Source organism: Aspergillus saccharolyticus (assembly GCF_003184585.1).
Source record: "Aspergillus saccharolyticus JOP 1030-1 unplaced genomic scaffold BP01scaffold_11, whole genome shotgun sequence".
NCBI classification, from domain to species: domain Eukaryota; kingdom Fungi; phylum Ascomycota; class Eurotiomycetes; order Eurotiales; family Aspergillaceae; genus Aspergillus; species Aspergillus saccharolyticus.
This window is the reverse complement of record NW_020290621.1, coordinates 128,152-144,968: the sequence shown is the minus strand read 5'-3', so window position 1 is coordinate 144,968 and position 16,817 is coordinate 128,152. Positions and strand designations below refer to the sequence as shown.

At 53.1% G+C, this 16,817-nt stretch overlaps 7 protein-coding genes across 7 annotated transcripts; 4 read left to right on the top strand and 3 right to left on the bottom strand.

The window, feature by feature from the left end:
* Positions 1 to 239: 239 nt before the first annotated feature.
* BP01DRAFT_294427 (leucine rich repeat domain protein) lies at positions 240 to 3,106 on the top strand (the record flags this gene model as incomplete). Its single annotated transcript, XM_025571772.1, has 2 exons — positions 240 to 429; positions 498 to 3,106. The coding sequence occupies 2 exons, from the start codon at positions 240 to 242 to the stop codon at positions 3,104 to 3,106; spliced, it is 2,799 nt and encodes a 932-aa protein (XP_025432110.1).
* A 440-nt stretch (positions 3,107 to 3,546) lies between these two features.
* On the bottom strand, positions 3,547 to 4,158 carry BP01DRAFT_294244 (40S ribosomal protein eS26; the record flags this gene model as incomplete). Its single annotated transcript, XM_025571762.1, has 3 exons — positions 3,547 to 3,652; positions 3,715 to 3,817; positions 4,029 to 4,158. Coding segments are annotated over 3 exons (339 nt in total), but the record flags the coding sequence as incomplete, so codon positions are not given.
* Positions 4,159 to 4,262: 104 nt separating this feature from the next.
* On the top strand, positions 4,263 to 4,674 carry BP01DRAFT_23506 (uncharacterized protein). The gene has a single exon (XM_025571228.1). It carries the CDS (start codon positions 4,362 to 4,364, stop codon positions 4,596 to 4,598), a length of 237 nt encoding a protein of 78 aa, XP_025432108.1. The 5' UTR covers positions 4,263 to 4,361; the 3' UTR covers positions 4,599 to 4,674.
* A 436-nt stretch (positions 4,675 to 5,110) lies between these two features.
* On the top strand, positions 5,111 to 8,192 carry BP01DRAFT_355769 (CBS and PB1 domain protein). The gene is made up of 4 exons (XM_025574777.1): positions 5,111 to 5,673; positions 5,868 to 6,741; positions 6,800 to 6,894; positions 6,947 to 8,192. Exons 1-4 carry the CDS (start codon positions 5,464 to 5,466, stop codon positions 7,754 to 7,756), a joined length of 1,989 nt encoding a protein of 662 aa, XP_025432107.1. The 5' UTR covers positions 5,111 to 5,463; the 3' UTR covers positions 7,757 to 8,192.
* Positions 8,193 to 8,323: 131 nt separating this feature from the next.
* On the top strand, positions 8,324 to 12,573 carry BP01DRAFT_422688 (nuclear import receptor PSE1). The gene is made up of 6 exons (XM_025579586.1): positions 8,324 to 8,946; positions 9,077 to 9,299; positions 9,357 to 9,532; positions 9,586 to 10,017; positions 10,072 to 12,137; positions 12,190 to 12,573. The coding sequence occupies exons 1-6, from the start codon at positions 8,764 to 8,766 to the stop codon at positions 12,395 to 12,397; spliced, it is 3,288 nt and encodes a 1,095-aa protein (XP_025432106.1). The 5' UTR covers positions 8,324 to 8,763; the 3' UTR covers positions 12,398 to 12,573.
* Positions 12,543 to 14,313, bottom strand: BP01DRAFT_317043 (iron-containing alcohol dehydrogenase). The gene is made up of 3 exons (XM_025572602.1): positions 13,877 to 14,313; positions 13,152 to 13,664; positions 12,543 to 12,995 (listed from the first exon to the last, which is right to left on the bottom strand). Exons 1-3 carry the CDS (start codon positions 14,219 to 14,221, stop codon positions 12,615 to 12,617), a joined length of 1,239 nt encoding a protein of 412 aa, XP_025432105.1. The 5' UTR covers positions 14,222 to 14,313; the 3' UTR covers positions 12,543 to 12,614.
* Positions 14,314 to 14,451: 138 nt separating this feature from the next.
* Positions 14,452 to 16,308, bottom strand: BP01DRAFT_355764 (uncharacterized protein). The gene is made up of 8 exons (XM_025574776.1): positions 16,169 to 16,308; positions 16,007 to 16,088; positions 15,917 to 15,941; positions 15,583 to 15,861; positions 15,366 to 15,535; positions 15,103 to 15,316; positions 14,867 to 15,052; positions 14,452 to 14,814 (listed from the first exon to the last, which is right to left on the bottom strand). The coding sequence occupies exons 1-8, from the start codon at positions 16,248 to 16,250 to the stop codon at positions 14,659 to 14,661; spliced, it is 1,194 nt and encodes a 397-aa protein (XP_025432104.1). The 5' UTR covers positions 16,251 to 16,308; the 3' UTR covers positions 14,452 to 14,658.
* Between the last annotated feature and the right edge of the window lie 509 nt (positions 16,309 to 16,817).

Below are 16,817 nucleotides of genomic sequence, written 5' to 3'. Positions count from 1 at the left end.
TGCCCCCGTGGCAGTGCCCGATGCGCTGACTGCAGATTTGGGGCCGAGCGTTTCCTGGCCCCCGATTTGATATCAACCAGATGATTCTAATTGACCGGGACCCTCATCCCTACGCAACTTCAACTCACTGCTTCTTGTTTTTGCCCCTACCCTGTCTACTGAATACAGATCGTGACTTCAGAGCAGCCGAAGAGACTTACCAAAAGAATCAAGACCGCCCCAACCCACATTTAGCGACTATGGACACAGTGCCACCATCCTATCAGTCTGCCACAGCCCGTGATGCATGGTCCATAATAGCGCAGTACATCCCATCAAGCGACTTGTGCGCTGTTGCTTTGGTTTGTCGAAGGTGGCATGAATTGTTTATGCCATTCCTCTGGGGTGACCCGGCTTCGCACTTTGGAACTGAAAATGATGCAGTCTACGGTGATTTGCTCACTTGGCCCTTCGGCGGTTATTGAACTATTAGTGCTGACGGAAGATATGTTGTGCAGTGGCTCTGACAAGGTTCAGACGGACTCTCAAATATGCCCGGCTGGAGGTGCGCATGCTCACTCACACGCTGCATCTACCCCCAGCCCTGTCAGAAATATATGGTGGTCCACGACCGGAGTGGCTGAGGGAAATTCTAGACTCTCTGCCATGCCTCCAGTCTCTGATTGTCTCCAAGCTACCCTTCTTCGATCATAATGCTATGATGGCCTTGAAAGGCACTAGTAGAGGTCTTGAAGCTGAAGCAACACCAGCACGCGTGTATAATATCCGCCTCCTACTAGCGGACAATGAATACAACACGACCTCGCAGGGTATTGCTGAGACGCTGTTAGTTCTCCCCGAACTAACTTACCTCGATTTGTCTTATACCACCCCTGCCCGAGATCGCTTAGTCCTGTCAGTATTATCGCAGTTAGAACACCTTCAAGTACTTAAGCTACGAGGAATTGGGCTGAGAGATCACGATGCGGAGTTTCTTGCTAATGCTATTGGCTACCGTGTTCGCTTCCTTGACTTGCGCAATAATATGCTTACTGACATGGCTGTGCGGTCTCTGCTACAAGCCTGTTTCCGACCTGCAAGCAATCTCACCAACGAAATTGGCCCGGCAAGGTCAGGGACATGGGGCAGCTTAACTCATGCGTCGCATCCAATGTCACATTCGTCAGTTCAAAGGTTTCTAAGCAGCCCTTTTCTGGATGAAAAATACATGGCAGCGTTGACCCAGCCACTGACGGGATGTTCCTGGGTAGAGGACTTGTCGCAAGAAGGAATAACTCATCTGTACATTGCGTATAATCCCATCTCGGTGGAAGGAGCCGCAAGCCTGCTTGCTTCATCGTGTCTGCACGCCCTTGACGTTGGAACGGTCAATACGGCCGAGTCTATGAACGGACGACGACAACGTCCGTGGGCCTTTCCACATGAGGATCCTCAAGAGCTTCCAGGGGCCGAGAAATTAGTCCCTATCCTGGGTTCCATTACGAATAAAACCCTCACTTACCTTAGAGCCCACCATGCTCTGTGCACAGCCGAAGCAATGACAAAGGAAGCCACATCACCAGGCGCACTCTTGCCGGAGCTACCAGCAGAAAGCGATTACGGTGAGCAGCATAGATCAGAGTTGGATTGTACCCAGGAGATACATGAGCTGCCTTCGGGATCAACTCCCATCTATGAACTCTCCGGCACTCCAGTGTCTCGATCATCGAGCCCGCCTCCGCATGCTGCTGAGCGTAACTCGGGCCCAATCGTCTATGAAGACGAAACATTACCTGAACAGCGGCGTGGCTCAGTATTTGCTCCTGAAGTAGTAGAGGGATCTTTTCGAGATGGAGTGGGTCATGAGGAAGTCGCTCCATTGTCTCGACTTCCTCATGACTTGTCGATTTCAAGTATTTCCACCCTCGCAGATAGCGTTGTCAACACATTAGGCAGCCAAACACTGTGTTCCTCGCCAGTGGCAAAATACGACCCCCGTACTCAAAAAGTCCAGGAACTGCTTTCAAAGCGTCCTAAGGGTCTCCCTCGCCGGAATAGCAGGGAATGCCATTTTTACCCACACCTGCATCCTTCCCACATTTCTCATTTAGAACAACTTGTTTTAACTGATGTACCATCTCATGTACCTGCAGATTCGCCAATTCTAGCGTCTTTGCTCGGTTTTATCACAGCTTGCTCGAACGAATCCTTACTAGCCACACTCCAGGCAGGATCAGACTACTCACTTCCGCCTGGCCAGGCTCGACTGCAAGCCGAGCAAGAACGTGCCCGGTCCTTATTTGCCTTGCGCCAGCTTGTGCTTGAAATTACGCCAACGTCCCCGAGGCAAGGCCAACTCAGACGAACGCCTTGGAGACCTGCCGGTAGCTTGAAATCAAGCACTGGAGATCGGGACCTGGAAAACCTTTGGTCGGCAGCCGCTGATGACTTTAGCTTCTTCGGCGAGGAAGAGTGTGGTGTGCCGGATGGTTATTCGGGCAAATACTTTCCCATGGCTGTATTGAATGAGAAGGTCTCTTTAAGACCAGAAGAGGAAGATGTTAACAAGCTCTCGGCGCATCCAGATACAAGTGCTGTTCAATTCCCCAATTCTGTCCTTACCAGTCAACACCTCTCTCTGCAAGCCTGGTCGAGGGCTATTTCGGTAGGCTCTGCATCTGCCACCAGGGAGAGTCGCTCTCAAGGCCAGTCGGATATCACTACCACCAGACAAGACCCCGTCCCCAAAGTTTCTCAGGCGGAAGTCCCACTCATTGATCTTGTCGCCGAGTTGGCCGCCTTTCGACGCGCTAAAAAGATGGAGTATGAAGAAGGGGTATGGCGCGATCGAAAGCGACGGGATACTGTAGGGACTACGAACTCCTCTCACCTGAGCCACCTCTCTCCTAGTCCCAGCACTGCAATCTCCTCGTTCCGATCTCCGTCTCCTTCCCCGAGCTTCATCTCTTCGACGGGACAATTGTCGTCCTTCCAATCCATTTCCCACTTCGTGGAAGGTCACTGGAAAGGGGAGGTTAAGATAATACGCAACCCAGCCCCCAAGGGACGCAGTGGGGTTGTAGATATGTATGGGAACTATTTCGAGAAGGGCTACTTATACCCGTAAATAAAGGCAGAATGCTCATGTCTTGTGAAGTAAAGAGGTAGTTCTGGAGCAAGGGCTGGGCAGTGCATGTGATGTAGAGTTTGAATAAGTAGCCCGAGTGTTTTATGCCGGGGAAGAACATTCTAGGTTCAGTGGTTTGGAGAGCATTGTATGCAGCTCGTTCGGGGAGCGTGGCTCCTTTGCCTGCGGGCCGATATCTAATGTATCTACAACATCCCCTTGGGGAGAGCCAGCCCCATGTGGTACACTTTTTGTTATCCGTTCAACCCCGCAACTGAATCCCATTCACTGAAGAGTAGAGAAAAGATGGTTTCATCAAGCACACGTATCAAGAGAAAAGCGTTACGCCGAGAAGGAATTGGCCCTTTTCAAACTAATTCCATTTTTGATCTCTTCCGAGGAAAAAAAAGTGATTAATGATTCATTCCATTTCCTTTCCCTTAGTTGGCCTTGGCGGCCTGAGGGGGGCTCAGCTTCTTGCCGTCCTTGTTGTACCTGATGCGAGGAGGAGGGGCACGGTTGCGACGACCTTCCCGGGAACGGACACTGCAAGACATTGTCAGCAACGAGTAAATATATCCATGTTGCCAAAGGTTGAGAGTTCGTACCGAACGATCTTGCCGTGGATAGCGCAGGAGACACAGTACTGCAGCTTCAGGTACATCTTGGGGACGGCGTAGTCAGTGAAGACGGAGGCGTCGGAGATATCACCTGTAAAGCCAAGTGTTAGTCGCTGAAGATTTTGTTGTTGCGTTGCCCAGCCGCCTGGTGCTCATTCCCGCCGAGTGATCACACAATCTCGCCCATCGCCAATCTCGATGCACTCAGTCATGCCCAGCTCTTTCCAGAATGAACAAAAGACGGCGTGTGGGATGACCCCCAACAGGTCATATTGCGATGAAAGGAGCCGGTGAAAACGTACGGATGGCAGCGGACTCAACCATGTTGCGGATAGTGAATCTCTTGATGGCCTTGTCCTTGGGGGTGCAGCGCGCGCAGTTGGAGCAGCGCACAGGCTTGACGTGGCCGCGGCCGTTCTTGTTGCGACCGCTATAGGAGAAGTATTAGTTTCTGATCGTTGAACAGATTTGTGGCATATTTTCGAGGTATCTCCAATTCAATTTCATGTCTGTTCAATGCACGCCGTCACCGGTACAACATATCCCGCCGGGCCTCGTTGATTTGTCGGTTCTTGGGGTCGAGTATTCTTATTCTTCATTCGTCATTCGAGTGTTGTTCAGGTCCCAGCGGGTGTATGTGCGGATGCGCGCGATATTCTCCAGAGCATGATTTCGAGTTGGATATAGGTTTTGGATGGAGATATGTGGGAGCAACAAAAGCAGAATGGTGGTCGGTTGGTTCTTACTTGTTAGCCCTCTTCTTGACCATCTTGACGGATTTTTCTATGGCGGCTGGTCAGAGACTGTTGATTCAGGCAAAAAAAGGGGGGGTTGTGCGCGTACTTGGCTGTCGGGGTTGGTTGTCGTCGTAGAGGCACCGGAGTCTCTCGCTCACTCGGGATGAGGTTGTGTCGGGTTTGTGTGGGAGCCCTATGCCCTTAAGCGAGGCGGGTCACGGGATTGATGAGCACTGGGATGTGTGCCTTGCTGCCAAGGGCTAGCCAGCCGCCTTCGCCTGAGGCACTAAGATGTGGCTGAATTGGGGGAAGATTTGGTGCCTGGACACTCGGGTTTTATGCCCCAGGCATCAGTTCTGCGGGTTACGCTCAGGTGACTCTCAGGTGACTGCTGTGGGAAATGTGGCCTGACCGCCTTTGGGATCGGGTCCTCGGGATCTCTTCACAATGCAGCTCTTAAATGGTTAGGTGCCAAGGTGGCAATGGTTGATCCAGCGTTACGGTACACTTAATACAGTATCTTGTTTACTCGATCGTCTCGTCGCTGAGAGGCTCTATCCCAGACAAGCTGCGGATCTGTGTGTATTGAAGTGGTCCCACTGCACGTCCTAATACGTACCTCTCTCTATCTAATCCCACGGAGTATCGTCCTTTTCATTCCCTGAAACTGTCAATAACGAGTAAATAGTTTGGCCGAACTAGAACCAAGTTGGGAAACCTCCTTCTTCGCCCTACCCCCTCCCCTCCCCTGGTTTGTGCCCGTAACTTTCTCGTGGATCAGCTTCATTCCCAATCCATCTTTTCCTTCTTTTCATCCTCCTCTCCATCATCGTTGCATGAATTGATCCATCCTCTCCCCGAGTCCTTGTAGCGTCTTGACTCCCCTTGAAGGACCCGGTTGTCTTCAATTTGTTGTTCAAGTCTCCGCTTCTCTTCTTGAACCGGTTCGTCCAAACACAGACCGACTTTAAGTCAGCTCCGCCAGTCACCGACCGGGGACATGTCATCCACACCCACTTTTAAAGGAACCGTCAACCACAAAACAGTCGGCAGAGGCAGGCTGCCCGACTTTGACAGTCACATTCCTCGTCCTCGTCCGGACACTTCCTCCACTGTACACACCCCGCAGACCGCGTCCAGCGACATTGGAAGCAACACCATGAGTGCCGCCAGCAGTAGACAGCGTCAAAATCAGTCCAAGCGCGATGAGGTATGCTTGTTCTTCCATTGTGATTTCTTGCTAGGGGGGGGGGGCCTTTTGCCCCTGCTCCGATGCTTAGAAGCGACGGCGGTCGAGCTTGTGAAGCTATGCCTTGGACTTGCCAGAATGGGAAGAGCAGAGGGAATTTTGCTCAAGGGGCCTATCGCGGTACAGAACTTATCCTAATAACTCCTCAACACTAGGCGATTCGGCGAAAACTGGAGGCCGACCTCAACAAGAAGCGCCAACACACGACCAGAGCAAACCGCTCTCGCAAAGCTCCTCCCGGCACCGTTCTTGCCTTGAAACCCAGTCAAGCCCTGCAGATCAAGCCCAACACTACCATTGCCGAAGCCGCCCAATTGATGGCCGCTAAGAGAGAGGACTGTGTACTGGTAACCGATGACGATGACCGCATCTCTGGTATTTTCACCGCGAAGGATCTCGCCTTCCGCGTGGTCGGAGCAGGCCACAAGGCGCGTGAAGTCACGGTGGCTGAGATCATGACCAAGAACCCTCTTTGCGCCCGGACCGACACAAGCGCCACCGATGCCCTTGATCTGATGGTGCGGAAGGGTTTCCGCCATCTCCCCGTCATGGACGAAAATCAGGACATCTCGGGTGTACTTGATATCACGAAATGTTTCTACGATGCGATGGAGAAACTGGAGCGTGCATACAGCTCTTCCCGCAAACTCTACGATGCCTTGGAAGGTGTCCAGACCGAACTCGGCTCCAGCCAGCCCCAGCAGATCATTCAGTATGTCGAAGCCTTGCGGCATAAGATGTCTGGTCCGACACTCGAATCTGTTCTGGACGGCATGCCCCCGACCACCGTTTCCGTCCGCACAACCGTCAAGGAAGCGGCTGCTCTGATGAAGGAGCACCACACCACTGCCCTTCTTGTACAAGACCAGGGCTCCATTACGGGTATCTTCACCAGCAAGGATATTGTACTGCGTGTCATTGCCCCGGGCCTCGACCCCGCCACTTGCAGCGTCGTTCGCGTTATGACCCCCCACCCCGACTTTGCCCCCAGCGACATGAGCATCCAAGCTGCGCTCCGGAAAATGCACGGTTGGTCCTCCTGATTCGAATCCTGCCGAAGAACCATGCTAACGACTGACACTTGCAGACGGACACTATTTGAATCTGCCCGTGATGAATGATGCGGGAGAGATTGTGGGTATGGTGGACGTGCTCAAGCTGACATATGCTACCCTAGAACAGGTCAGTCCAAATCAAAGAGACCTGACAGTGTTCAATCTAACTGGAAAATCAGATCAATACCATGTCGTCGCAGGACGATGAGGGTCCCGCATGGAACAAGTTCTGGTTGTCGATGGACCACGAGTCGGACTCCATGGTCTCAGGAAGCCAGCAGCCCGCTCAGCGGTCAGTCATCAGCCCCGAATCTCCCAAGGCTAGTTATGACGCTCGAGACAGTGTTCTCCCCAATGAATCTGCTTCTCACCACGGTGGGGATGAGCACTCGGAGTACGCTGAGCCTCACCATGCGGACCACATCTCGTTCCCATTCAAATTTAAGGCTCCTAGCGGACGTGTGCACCGTGTCAATGTGCTGCCTGCGGCCGGAGTTGCTGAGCTGGTAGCTCAAGTCACGAGCAAGTTGGGTCCCGAGGTGGAGGCCGTAGGCGGCGCTCCGATCAGCGAGGACGGAAAGCTCAGCAACACGGGCTATGCCCTCAGCTATATGGACAACGAAGGCGACACTGTTTCAATCACCACGGATCAAGATTTGTCTGATGCCGTAAGTCTCGCGCGTTTGTCGCGTCGGGACAAGGTCGATTTGTTTGTGCACGATCCTAGCCAGCCTCCAATCCCCGCTACGCTAGATCCTCAACCGGCTCCGACCCGTCCTGTTGAGGAGAAGAGCATGATCTCTGAAGAGCGGATAGAGGAGGAAGTGCTAGTGGCCAAGCCTCCTCGGGCTCAATCGTTCCCTGCCCACCATGCTGAGGAGCAATTCATTGCCGGAGTACCCAATGAGCTGCTGCTGCCTGGAGCGATTGTGACCTTGGCTGCGGTTATTGCGGGTGTGTTCATCCTAGGCCGGGCCACCTCTCGTTAAATACCCAAGATCTTGTTGCGTACGAAGATAGTAAGCTATTTGTAATTATGTCTCTTCACTTTTCCGTCCGTCTCATGTTTGTTCTAGCCTATCCCGTATCAGTGTAACTTTATTGGCGATCATTCTAATGCTCTCTTTCTCTTCTGCTCTCTTCTGCTCTCTGTTTGTGCTTGTTAAGTACGATAGCACCGTGATCGATAGAGCGGTGTTATGTGTGGATGAAATAGTATTAACTTAGTATTCCTTGTTGACCTCATTTTGTTGTTGTGCTGGTCTCTGGGGCTGAGGCAGATCAATGGCTGGGGAAATTGAACTAAGTACTCCGTACTCCGTACAGAGTAGTTAGTAAGTTACTACTACTAGCCTCGCACCGCACTAGGACTAGTAGCTCCTCCGATGATATGCTGTCTTGTACCTTCTCTGTATGGTTTTACCTTTTCATTCTTTACCAGTGATGGAATGTATGAATCAACCACAGAAATACAGAATCAATACCTGCTTGTATGCATTACCTTCCCCCCTCCTCCCTCTTTCTGTGTCTCTTTTTCTTTAACTGATGGGAGAGTACTTCACTTCCAGCTGCACTTGCTCCCAGGCTATCTTCTTTCTTCCCCGTTCAACTTTCCCCTCTGTCTGTTCTTTCTCTCCATGTGTTTGCTGCAATGCTGAGTTGCCGCTTCGTCTCTAATCCTTCCTAGAATCGGTGTTTACTTCACGATCTTTGGGCTGAAGTTGGCTTTCCGACCGCCTTCCCTCTCTTCGACCTGTCACGAACTTTTTTTCGCTCCCCCTCCGCCCTCCCCACCAAAAAAACAATATTTCCCAAAGGGCCTACCAAAACAGCCTCCTTCCTTCCAATCCCCCCTCTCCTCCTCCCCCCAAACACAAACCCCCCACCGACACCAAAACCCCTCCTCCGGGTTCAAGCGCTGAACCCGCGTTTCTCGATACTTCAATCTAAGCGGTTTCGGCGGGTTGACTGTCTAGATTGAACCCAGTCCGTCAGGATGTCACTGCTCCCTCCCGAGGTCCACTCGGCCCTCTCTCAGCTGTTGCGCGCCCTGTCCACCCCCGACAACACTGTCCGAAGCCAAGCGGAGGAACAGTTGAACAATGATTGGATTCAGAATCGTCCCGATGTCTTGTTGATGGGATTAGTAGAGCAAATCCAGGGTGCAGAGGATGTCTTGGTAGGTATTGCGCTTTTCTAAGACAGAGAACAGGCGGGCGGAGTGAATGAATTGTTGTCTCATTCCGCCAACCTGTACATCCCGTCATGCAGTCTATAAATTCCAAGTGCTCATGATTCAATTTTCACAGACACGTTCCTTCTCCGCTGTTTTGTTCAGGCGGATGGCAACCAAGACCCGCAAAGACCCCATTTCCAATGAGGCCAAGGAGCTCTTCTCGACCCTTACCGGAGAACAAAGATTGATCATCCGCCAAAAGCTGGTCACCTGCTTAACGAGCGAATCCGTTACCGACGTTCGCAAGAAGATTGGAGACGCTGTGGCTGAGATTGCCAGACAATACACTGATAACGGTATGCTATACAAGCGATGGCAGTTGGCATTGTTTACGAGCTGATGATGACGTTTAGGCGATCAATGGCCCGAGTTGCTGGGAGTCCTCTTTCAAGCTAGTCAGTCCCCTGAGGCTGGTCTGCGCGAGGCCGCTTTCCGTATCTTCTCGACTACGCCCGGTATCATTGAGAAGTCTCATGAAGATGCCGTTGTTGGTGTCTTCAGCAAGGGTTTCAAGGATGATGTTGTTTCTGTAGGTTTGCCCACTGAATCCTCTTGGGATGGATCGTTGACCGCAGAGTAAAGGTGCGCATTGCGGCCATGGAGGCCTTCGCTTCGTTCTTCCGCTCAATCTCCAAGAAGTCGCAGCCTAAGTTCTTCCCGCTCATGCCCGACTTGCTCAACATCCTGCCTCCGCTCAAGGAGTCGTCCGAGAGCGACGAGCTGTCCTCGGCCTTTCTGGCGCTCATTGAATTGGCCGAAATCAGCCCCAAAATGTTCAAATCCATGTTCAACAACCTGGTAACTTTCAGTATCAGTGTGATCGCCGATAAGGATCTCAGCGATCAAGTTCGTCAGAATGCTTTGGAACTTATGGCCACTTTTGCCGACTATGCTCCGTCGATGTGCAAGAAGAACCCTGAATTTGCTCAGCAGATGGTCACTCAGTGTTTGAGCTTGATGACCGACATTGGTATCGACGATGACGATGCTGAAGAGTGGAACGCTTCTGAAGATGTGAGTTGACCTATACACTGTTCACCCATGTAGACCAAAGGCTGATCTTCTCAGCTCGACCTGGAGGAAAGCGACCTCAACCATGTTGCCGGCGAACAGTGCATGGACCGATTGGCCAATAAGCTCGGAGGCCAGGTTATCTTGCCCGCCACATTTGCCTGGATTCCCCGTATGATGTCTTCCTCTGCTTGGCGTGATCGCCACGCGGCTCTTATGGCTATCTCTGCCATCTCGGAAGGTTGCCGCGACCTGATGGTTGGTGAACTTGACCAGGTCCTTCAGCTGGTCGTTCCCGCTCTTCAAGACCCTCACCCGCGTGTGCGATATGCTGGCTGCAATGCTCTGGGTCAGATGAGCACGGATTTCGCCGGCACTATGCAAGAGAAGTACCACGCTGTGGTGCTTAACAACATCATCCCCGTGCTGGACAGCGCTGAGCCCCGCGTTCAGGCTCACGCTGCTGCGGCCCTGGTGAACTTCTGCGAAGAGGCGGAAAGAAAGGTCCTTGAGCCTTATTTGGCTGAACTTCTGCGTCACCTACTTCAGCTGCTGCGCAGCTCCAAGCGTTACGTGCAGGAGCAGGCTCTGTCTACCATCGCTACCATTGCGGACTCCGCCGAGAACGCTTTTGATCAGTACTACGATACCCTGATGCCATTGCTGTTCAACGTCCTTAAGGAAGAGCAATCCAAGGAGTACCGCTTGCTCCGCGCCAAGGCTATGGAGTGTGCCACCCTCATTGCTCTGGCGGTAGGCAAGGAGAAGATGGGTCAGGATGCCCTGAACCTAGTCCAGCTCCTGGGCAACATCCAGGCGAACATTGTCGATGCCGATGACCCGCAATCGCAGTACCTGCTTCACTGCTGGGGCCGCATGTGCCGCGTCTTAGGCCAGGACTTTGTTCCATACCTTCCCGGTGTTATGCCGCCTTTGTTGGCTGTTGCGGCCGCTAAGGCTGACATCCAACTGCTCGACGATGAGGATCAGATTGATCAAGTCGATCAGGATGAGGGCTGGGAGCTGGTGCCTCTCAAAGGCAAGATCATTGGTATCAAGACCAGCGCGTTGGAGGACAAGAACACTGCCATTGAGCTGATCACGATCTACGCTCAGATCTTGGAGGGAGCATTCGAGCCCTACGTGTTGGACACCATGGAGAAGATTGCCGTTCCGGGACTTGCATTCTTCTTCCATGATCCTGTGCGGGTGTCGTCAGCCAAACTCATTCCCCAGCTTCTGAACGCTTACAAGAAGGCTCGTGGAGAGCAGTCTCCTGGCTTCGCCGGCATCTGGAGCAAGGTTGCTGAGAAGATCATCGAGGTTCTGAGCGCCGAGCCCACGGTGGACACGCTGGCTGAGATGTACCAGTGCTTTTACGAGTCGGTGGAGGTTGTTGGTCAGAACTGCCTCACCCAGCAGCACATGCAGGCGTTCATCGAGTCTTCTAAGTCGACGCTAGAGGATTATCAGGTTCGTGTTAAAGCCCGCTTGGAGGATCGTGCCGACGCCGAGGAGGGTGAGGACGACAACTTAGACTACGAGTATGCCATCGAGGACGATCAGAACCTGCTTAGTGACATGAACAAGGCTTTCCACACCATCTTCAAGAACCAGGGCACGACATTCTTGCCAGCCTGGGAACAACTCATGCCCTTCTACGACGCGTTCATCACCAGCCAAGATCCTACCCAGCGTCAATGGGCTTTGTGCATTATGGATGATGTCCTGGAGTTCTGCGGCCCAGAGTCTTGGAAGTACAAGGATCACATTATGCAGCCTCTGGCTGCCGGTCTGCAGGATGCCAACGCAGCTAACCGACAGGCTGCGGCGTACGGGGTTGGAGTCGCCGCTCAGAAGGGCGGTGCTGCCTGGAGCGACTTTGTGGCTGCCAGCATCCCCAGCCTGCTGCAGGTGACGCAGATCAACCAGGCGCGCACGGAAGAGCATGTATTCGCGACGGAGAATGCTTCGGCCAGTATCGCCAAGATCCTTCACTACAATTCGAGCAAGGTCCAGAACGCCCAGGAGATTGTGGCCACGTGGTTGACCACTCTGCCGATCACATTCGACGAGGAGGCCGCTCCTTATGCTTATTCCTTCCTTGCGCAGCTCATTGACCAGTAAGTTTTGATGTTCGGACAATCTCCTTCAGTAGAAGCTAATGGGATGCAGACAAAACCCGGTCGTGCTGTCCAACGCCGATAAGGTCTTTGGGTACATTGTGCAGGCGCTAGAGGCGGAGACCCTGCAAGGCCAGACCGCTGGCCGAGTGGCCAACTCGGCGAAGCAGTTGGTGGCCGCGACAGGTCTGAACGCGGATCAGATCTTGGCCGGTGTGAATCCCGACAATCAGGCGGCGATTCGCAGCTATTTCAATTGATTTGTTTTTCTTCAATATCATTATGAGTTGATGTTAGGGATAGGGAAATACCGGGTTTCTTTTTTGTTATGGTTTTGTACAGCGATACAGGTGCTTGATGCTTTGCGTAGGTAGGAAGGTGCTACGTACTAGTAATAACTGAGCTAGAGATCTATTGTTTATGTCATGTTGAAGAGTACTCAGTCCTCCCGCGTGCGTTAGATCAATGCCTTCAGCCTCACTCCACGGCCATCTCCAAGATCTCCAGCACCTGGCTCTTCTCCGTCAAGGGCACAGGGTTTGTTCGACACCACGGATCCTGTAGACTACTCTCCGCCAGACTATCCAGATGCTCCCTGCCGACTCCAACATCCTTGAGCGATCGAGGCAGATCCAACTCCTGGATGATCGCATCCAAGACATCGCCCAGATCGACCTTATCGAGATGTTCCGCTTTGCCCTGCCGACGCAACACATCGACAACTTCCTTCCGTTTTAGGAGGAATTGCTTCAGCTTCTCCTGCCGGTCGCGATTCGCACCATGCGCGGCATTGTACTTGCATACCGCCGGGAGCAGAATACAGGAGGTTTCGCCATGTCCGACGCCGAGGGGACCCAACTAGGACAAGTTACTCAGAGTTACCGGGTTTGACTCGATTCTTCCCACCGACCACCTTCTGGAAATCCCCAAGGTTCTCCCTTTTTTTTTTTTCTTTTTCTCTTTTTTCCATCCATCTATTTTCTGGTACATTTGGATTGGGGAAGAGAAACATACCTGATGACCAATCCCATGGCTCGCGCCCAACTGCACACCCGCCTGCTCGGCCGTCACCGCCGCCATGGCGTCCACCGACCCGAGCTGACAGTCCAGCCGCGCCTTTGGGTCGGCCAGGTCGCAGGCTGTGCGGATCAACCCGGGCACCAGCAGGCCCAGCGCATGCAGGGTGAGCTGGTCCGTCTCGGTGGTCGTGCCGCGCGTCGCGCAGTAAGTCTCCACGCAGTGGTCCACGGCCCGCACGCCGGTCGACAGCCACACGCGGCGCGGGGTGGTCGTCGTCAGCGCGGGGTCGAGGATGACCAGCGCCGGGCCTCTGGTCGGATACGAGAAGATGTGCTTGCGGTGCGTGGAGTCGTCCGTAGCGCCGGCGACGGAGCTGTATTCACCTGCTGAGAGGGAGGTGGGGATGGAGATGATGGGGATAGATGGAGGGTGGAGGTCGGGGGATTGGGTGGGGCCCGGGAGGAGGGTGGTGAGGCTGGAGGTTGTTTTCGCGTTGTTGGCTAGGGCCTGGATAGTGGTCAGTGGTGGGTGCAATGTGTAGTGGTGGTGGTGGTGGTGATGGATGGTCAGGTCGATAAGTGTATGTATATGACGAGATGGAGTAATTATAGGCTAGATGGCTTGTTCGCGTCTCATGGAGTAACTATCCCCTCAGGTATACCCCCCATCGCCGGAGAGATGGGGTATGTTTCGAGGCAATTGCAAGACGCGATACTCACCAGCGCCACGATTTTGGCTGCATCTGTCAAACTGCCCCCGCCCAGAGTCATCAAGCAATCGGCTTCTGCCTCTTGCGCGGCGTGAACGACCTCCAAGACCTCGGACCACAGCGTGTGACTTCGCATGCCAACCCGCTTGCCAACCACTCTCTTCTCGCCAACCGCAGCAACGAGGCGGTCCAGGGCATCGGTGTTGCGCTCCAGGGAGCCGGAGCAGATGATGTAGACTCGTGAGGCGTGGAAAAGGTCGTCGAGATGGTGGGCGGCGGCGGCGGGGAAGGGGATGCCGTACGAGAGCAGCGGCCGCGGACGGTCGGCGAAGGCAGGGCGGAGGGTTTCTGTCATGTTGGAGGAGGGGAGGCTGTAGGTATTCTAAGAGCAAGGGAGTAAGTAAAATGGAAAAATACACTATATCTATAGTGTGTATATCAGACCAGAGTACGAAGTATATATAGTATCAACACCGGTAAGCAACAGCATGTGGAAAGTGGGACTGACATCAACGAACCTCAGGGGAGCGGCGGGGTGGAGCGAAATGATGTAATCGCGCTTGCTCAATCATTAACTTACTAAGTTCGTACTCTTTAGTACTGCGTGACTACTGTGTACACTCACAGGCACTGAATCAGACAATGTCAACTTGATCAAGAGGGAGAACAAGCAAGAGCAAAAACAATCATCAGTACGCCGAAACACCACAGGCCAACAGTCCACCTCCCTTTCCTGTCTTTAGTATTAGTGACTAGCTACTCCGTACACTTCATAATGATAACACAACCTCCTCAGGCAGTTTTCTCCTCGTCAGTCACCGCGGCCCGCAGTTCCCACACGATATCATAGCATTCCGCCAATAGTGCATTCACACTGCCCTGTCCCTCGGGAATATCGGTTCCCACGTAAAATTTGCCGTCCACCCGCATGTTGTCAATCGAATTTAACTATTCAACACGTTAAATTTGAGACATACCGGCTGCGTCGAGTAATACATGCCTTCATGCTGTAGGGATATAGTTCGCGCGAATTAGACACCCCGCCTGATTCTTGCACCTCCAGCAAGCACTTGCGCAGCGTTTGGAGCTGATTGTACACCGGCAACAAAGCCTCCGAAACCGGTTCGGACGAAATCAAGAGGGAGTAAATGTATCCATAGCTCCTGCGAATCAGATAAAGCAGAGTCTGCAGCTACCTGTCAGCACCCGTGATCCAGGCCAAGTGAACCAACCTACCCTTTGTGCATGGACATCTGCCACGTTGCCCTCGTTGTCGACAAAATTCCCATTGACCCGCGCTTCGTCGATGCGATCAAGTTTCCGTTGGTAGCCGAAAAGATCCGTCTCGCGGAGGGACCACGCCTGGGTGACGGAGAGCCGATCGAGCTGGTTTTTGATATCGATCAGCCGGTCATACTGCTCCTTGAAGCGCTCATCAATCTTGCCTTCCCTACGAGACAGTCAGCCTGTGGTTTCCCAGTGTCAAATAAGCAACATACCGCTCCAGAACGATCTCCGTCCAACGCCAGCACCGGTCCAATAGTATTTTGGTCGCTTCCTGCGCCCCAGAAAGTGGTGTGCCATCCAAATCGACAAACTGCCCGTCCTTCATGCTCGCTTGAATCTTCTTCAGCTGTTCGCGCAGATTGTTGACCTCCGCCGCCGAGAACTGATGCCTTGGTTAGCGAGCCTCGCAACTCCAACAAGACGCCCTACCTTCGAACGTGTGTTGACGGCGGAGGTTGACCGCAGCACCGACACCAGAGTCTCATGAATTGAGGCTAGGCCCGGGCTCAACTTGGCGAGTCCGCTCTGCAGCTTCTCCAGCTGTAACTGGCACTTCTCCAGACGACTTTCCAATAGCGTGATCAGGGCAGGCGAGTAAGCATCGCGACAGCGCTCCAGAGTCTCGTGCATGTTGGCCAGCGTCTTCGTGATCGAACTCAGGTCTTTCGAACTGTAGAATCCCGCTTCTTCCAGATGGTCGAGGAGTCGCTAGGGGTAGGAGGTTAGACTGGGTGGCCGGGCAACGAAAGACTACGTCTCATACCTGAACAGTGGTCGCAAGCGAGTACCTGGAACGCGACTAAGGGTCAGATGGATGCGAGCATGGCCCTTGAGCAAATGATTGGGAACGTACAGCGCTGGAGCTTCATTATTCCTGCCCACCGTCAAGAACAGCAGGGAGATCAACTGGAAACAATCATCGAGAACATAATCCACTAAGTTGAACCCCAAAAGCAAGAAGTCAGCGACGGAATCTCAGATCTAATTTTCATGCACAGGCCCACTCAGTGCTAACGTCGGTTATGTGTCAGCCGGCGGTCTTGTTCCTTCCGGACGGCATTGAGCTTCTCAACCTCGGCAATCACTTCCTCGTACATCGGGAGCACGTCGCGGGATTTGATGTAGGTCGACTTGTCTTGTTTGAGTAAGAGGAGCGCATCGCGCGTGCGCAGGAGACGCTCGAGAATGGGTTGCTCCTTAGGATCGAGCGGAGCGGGGACGGCGGGGGAGTCCATGATGAGAGTAGGATGTCGATAAAAGGTAAGGTGGGGGGGAGGGGGGAAGAGGAGGGAGGGGAAAGGGAGAATATAAGAAAAGAGAGAGATTTGTGGATGGTGGAAGTTGTAGAAGCAGTTATGTCGGAGAGATTCAAATGACAAATGCGACAGAGAGAGTGACGACGACAACGACGAGCCTATGATCTGAATGACGAGGCAAGATCAGACGATAGTCAGTAGTAGTGATAGCAGTAGGAGTCACTACAGCAAAGTACTAACCATCCCGGAGTACGGATTAGATTAGATGATGATGGCATCGCCGAGGCCTCTTGTCCCTATTGAGACTAGCTAGAGTCACGGGCGAGGGGAGGTGAGGCTAAACCCAAACCAGAGCAGCCCTAAGCGAGGGCTTTGACGCGGCGGAAACACACAACTTCCGTAGTGGGT

Excerpts from the sequence above, each read along its gene's own strand:
- BP01DRAFT_23506 (XM_025571228.1), top strand. The coding sequence starts at position 4,362 with ATGTGCGGATGCGCGCGATATTCTCCAGAGCATGATTTCGAGTTGGAT.
- BP01DRAFT_355769 (XM_025574777.1), top strand. The coding sequence starts at position 5,464 with ATGTCATCCACACCCACTTTTAAAGGAACCGTCAACCACAAAACAGTC. Across the intron at positions 6,742-6,799 it reads TGCGCTCCGGAAAATGCACG|ACGGACACTATTTGAATCTG; the intron begins GTTGGTCCTCCT and ends TGACACTTGCAG. Across the intron at positions 6,895-6,946 it reads CATATGCTACCCTAGAACAG|ATCAATACCATGTCGTCGCA; the intron begins GTCAGTCCAAAT and ends CTGGAAAATCAG.
- BP01DRAFT_422688 (XM_025579586.1), top strand. The coding sequence starts at position 8,764 with ATGTCACTGCTCCCTCCCGAGGTCCACTCGGCCCTCTCTCAGCTGTTG. Across the intron at positions 8,947-9,076 it reads AGGGTGCAGAGGATGTCTTG|ACACGTTCCTTCTCCGCTGT; the intron begins GTAGGTATTGCG and ends CAATTTTCACAG. Across the intron at positions 12,138-12,189 it reads CTTGCGCAGCTCATTGACCA|ACAAAACCCGGTCGTGCTGT; the intron begins GTAAGTTTTGAT and ends AATGGGATGCAG.
- BP01DRAFT_317043 (XM_025572602.1), bottom strand. The coding sequence starts at position 14,221 with ATGACAGAAACCCTCCGCCCTGCCTTCGCCGACCGTCCGCGGCCGCTG. Across the intron at positions 13,665-13,876 it reads CAGCCAAAATCGTGGCGCTG|GCCCTAGCCAACAACGCGAA; the intron begins GTGAGTATCGCG and ends ACCACTATCCAG. Across the intron at positions 12,996-13,151 it reads GCCATGGGATTGGTCATCAG|TTGGGTCCCCTCGGCGTCGG; the intron begins GTATGTTTCTCT and ends AACTTGTCCTAG.
- BP01DRAFT_355764 (XM_025574776.1), bottom strand. The coding sequence starts at position 16,250 with ATGTACGAGGAAGTGATTGCCGAGGTTGAGAAGCTCAATGCCGTCCGG. Across the intron at positions 16,089-16,168 it reads CCGGCTGACACATAACCGAC|TGGATTATGTTCTCGATGAT; the intron begins GTTAGCACTGAG and ends GGTTCAACTTAG. Across the intron at positions 15,942-16,006 it reads AATAATGAAGCTCCAGCGCT|GTACTCGCTTGCGACCACTG; the intron begins GTACGTTCCCAA and ends GTCGCGTTCCAG.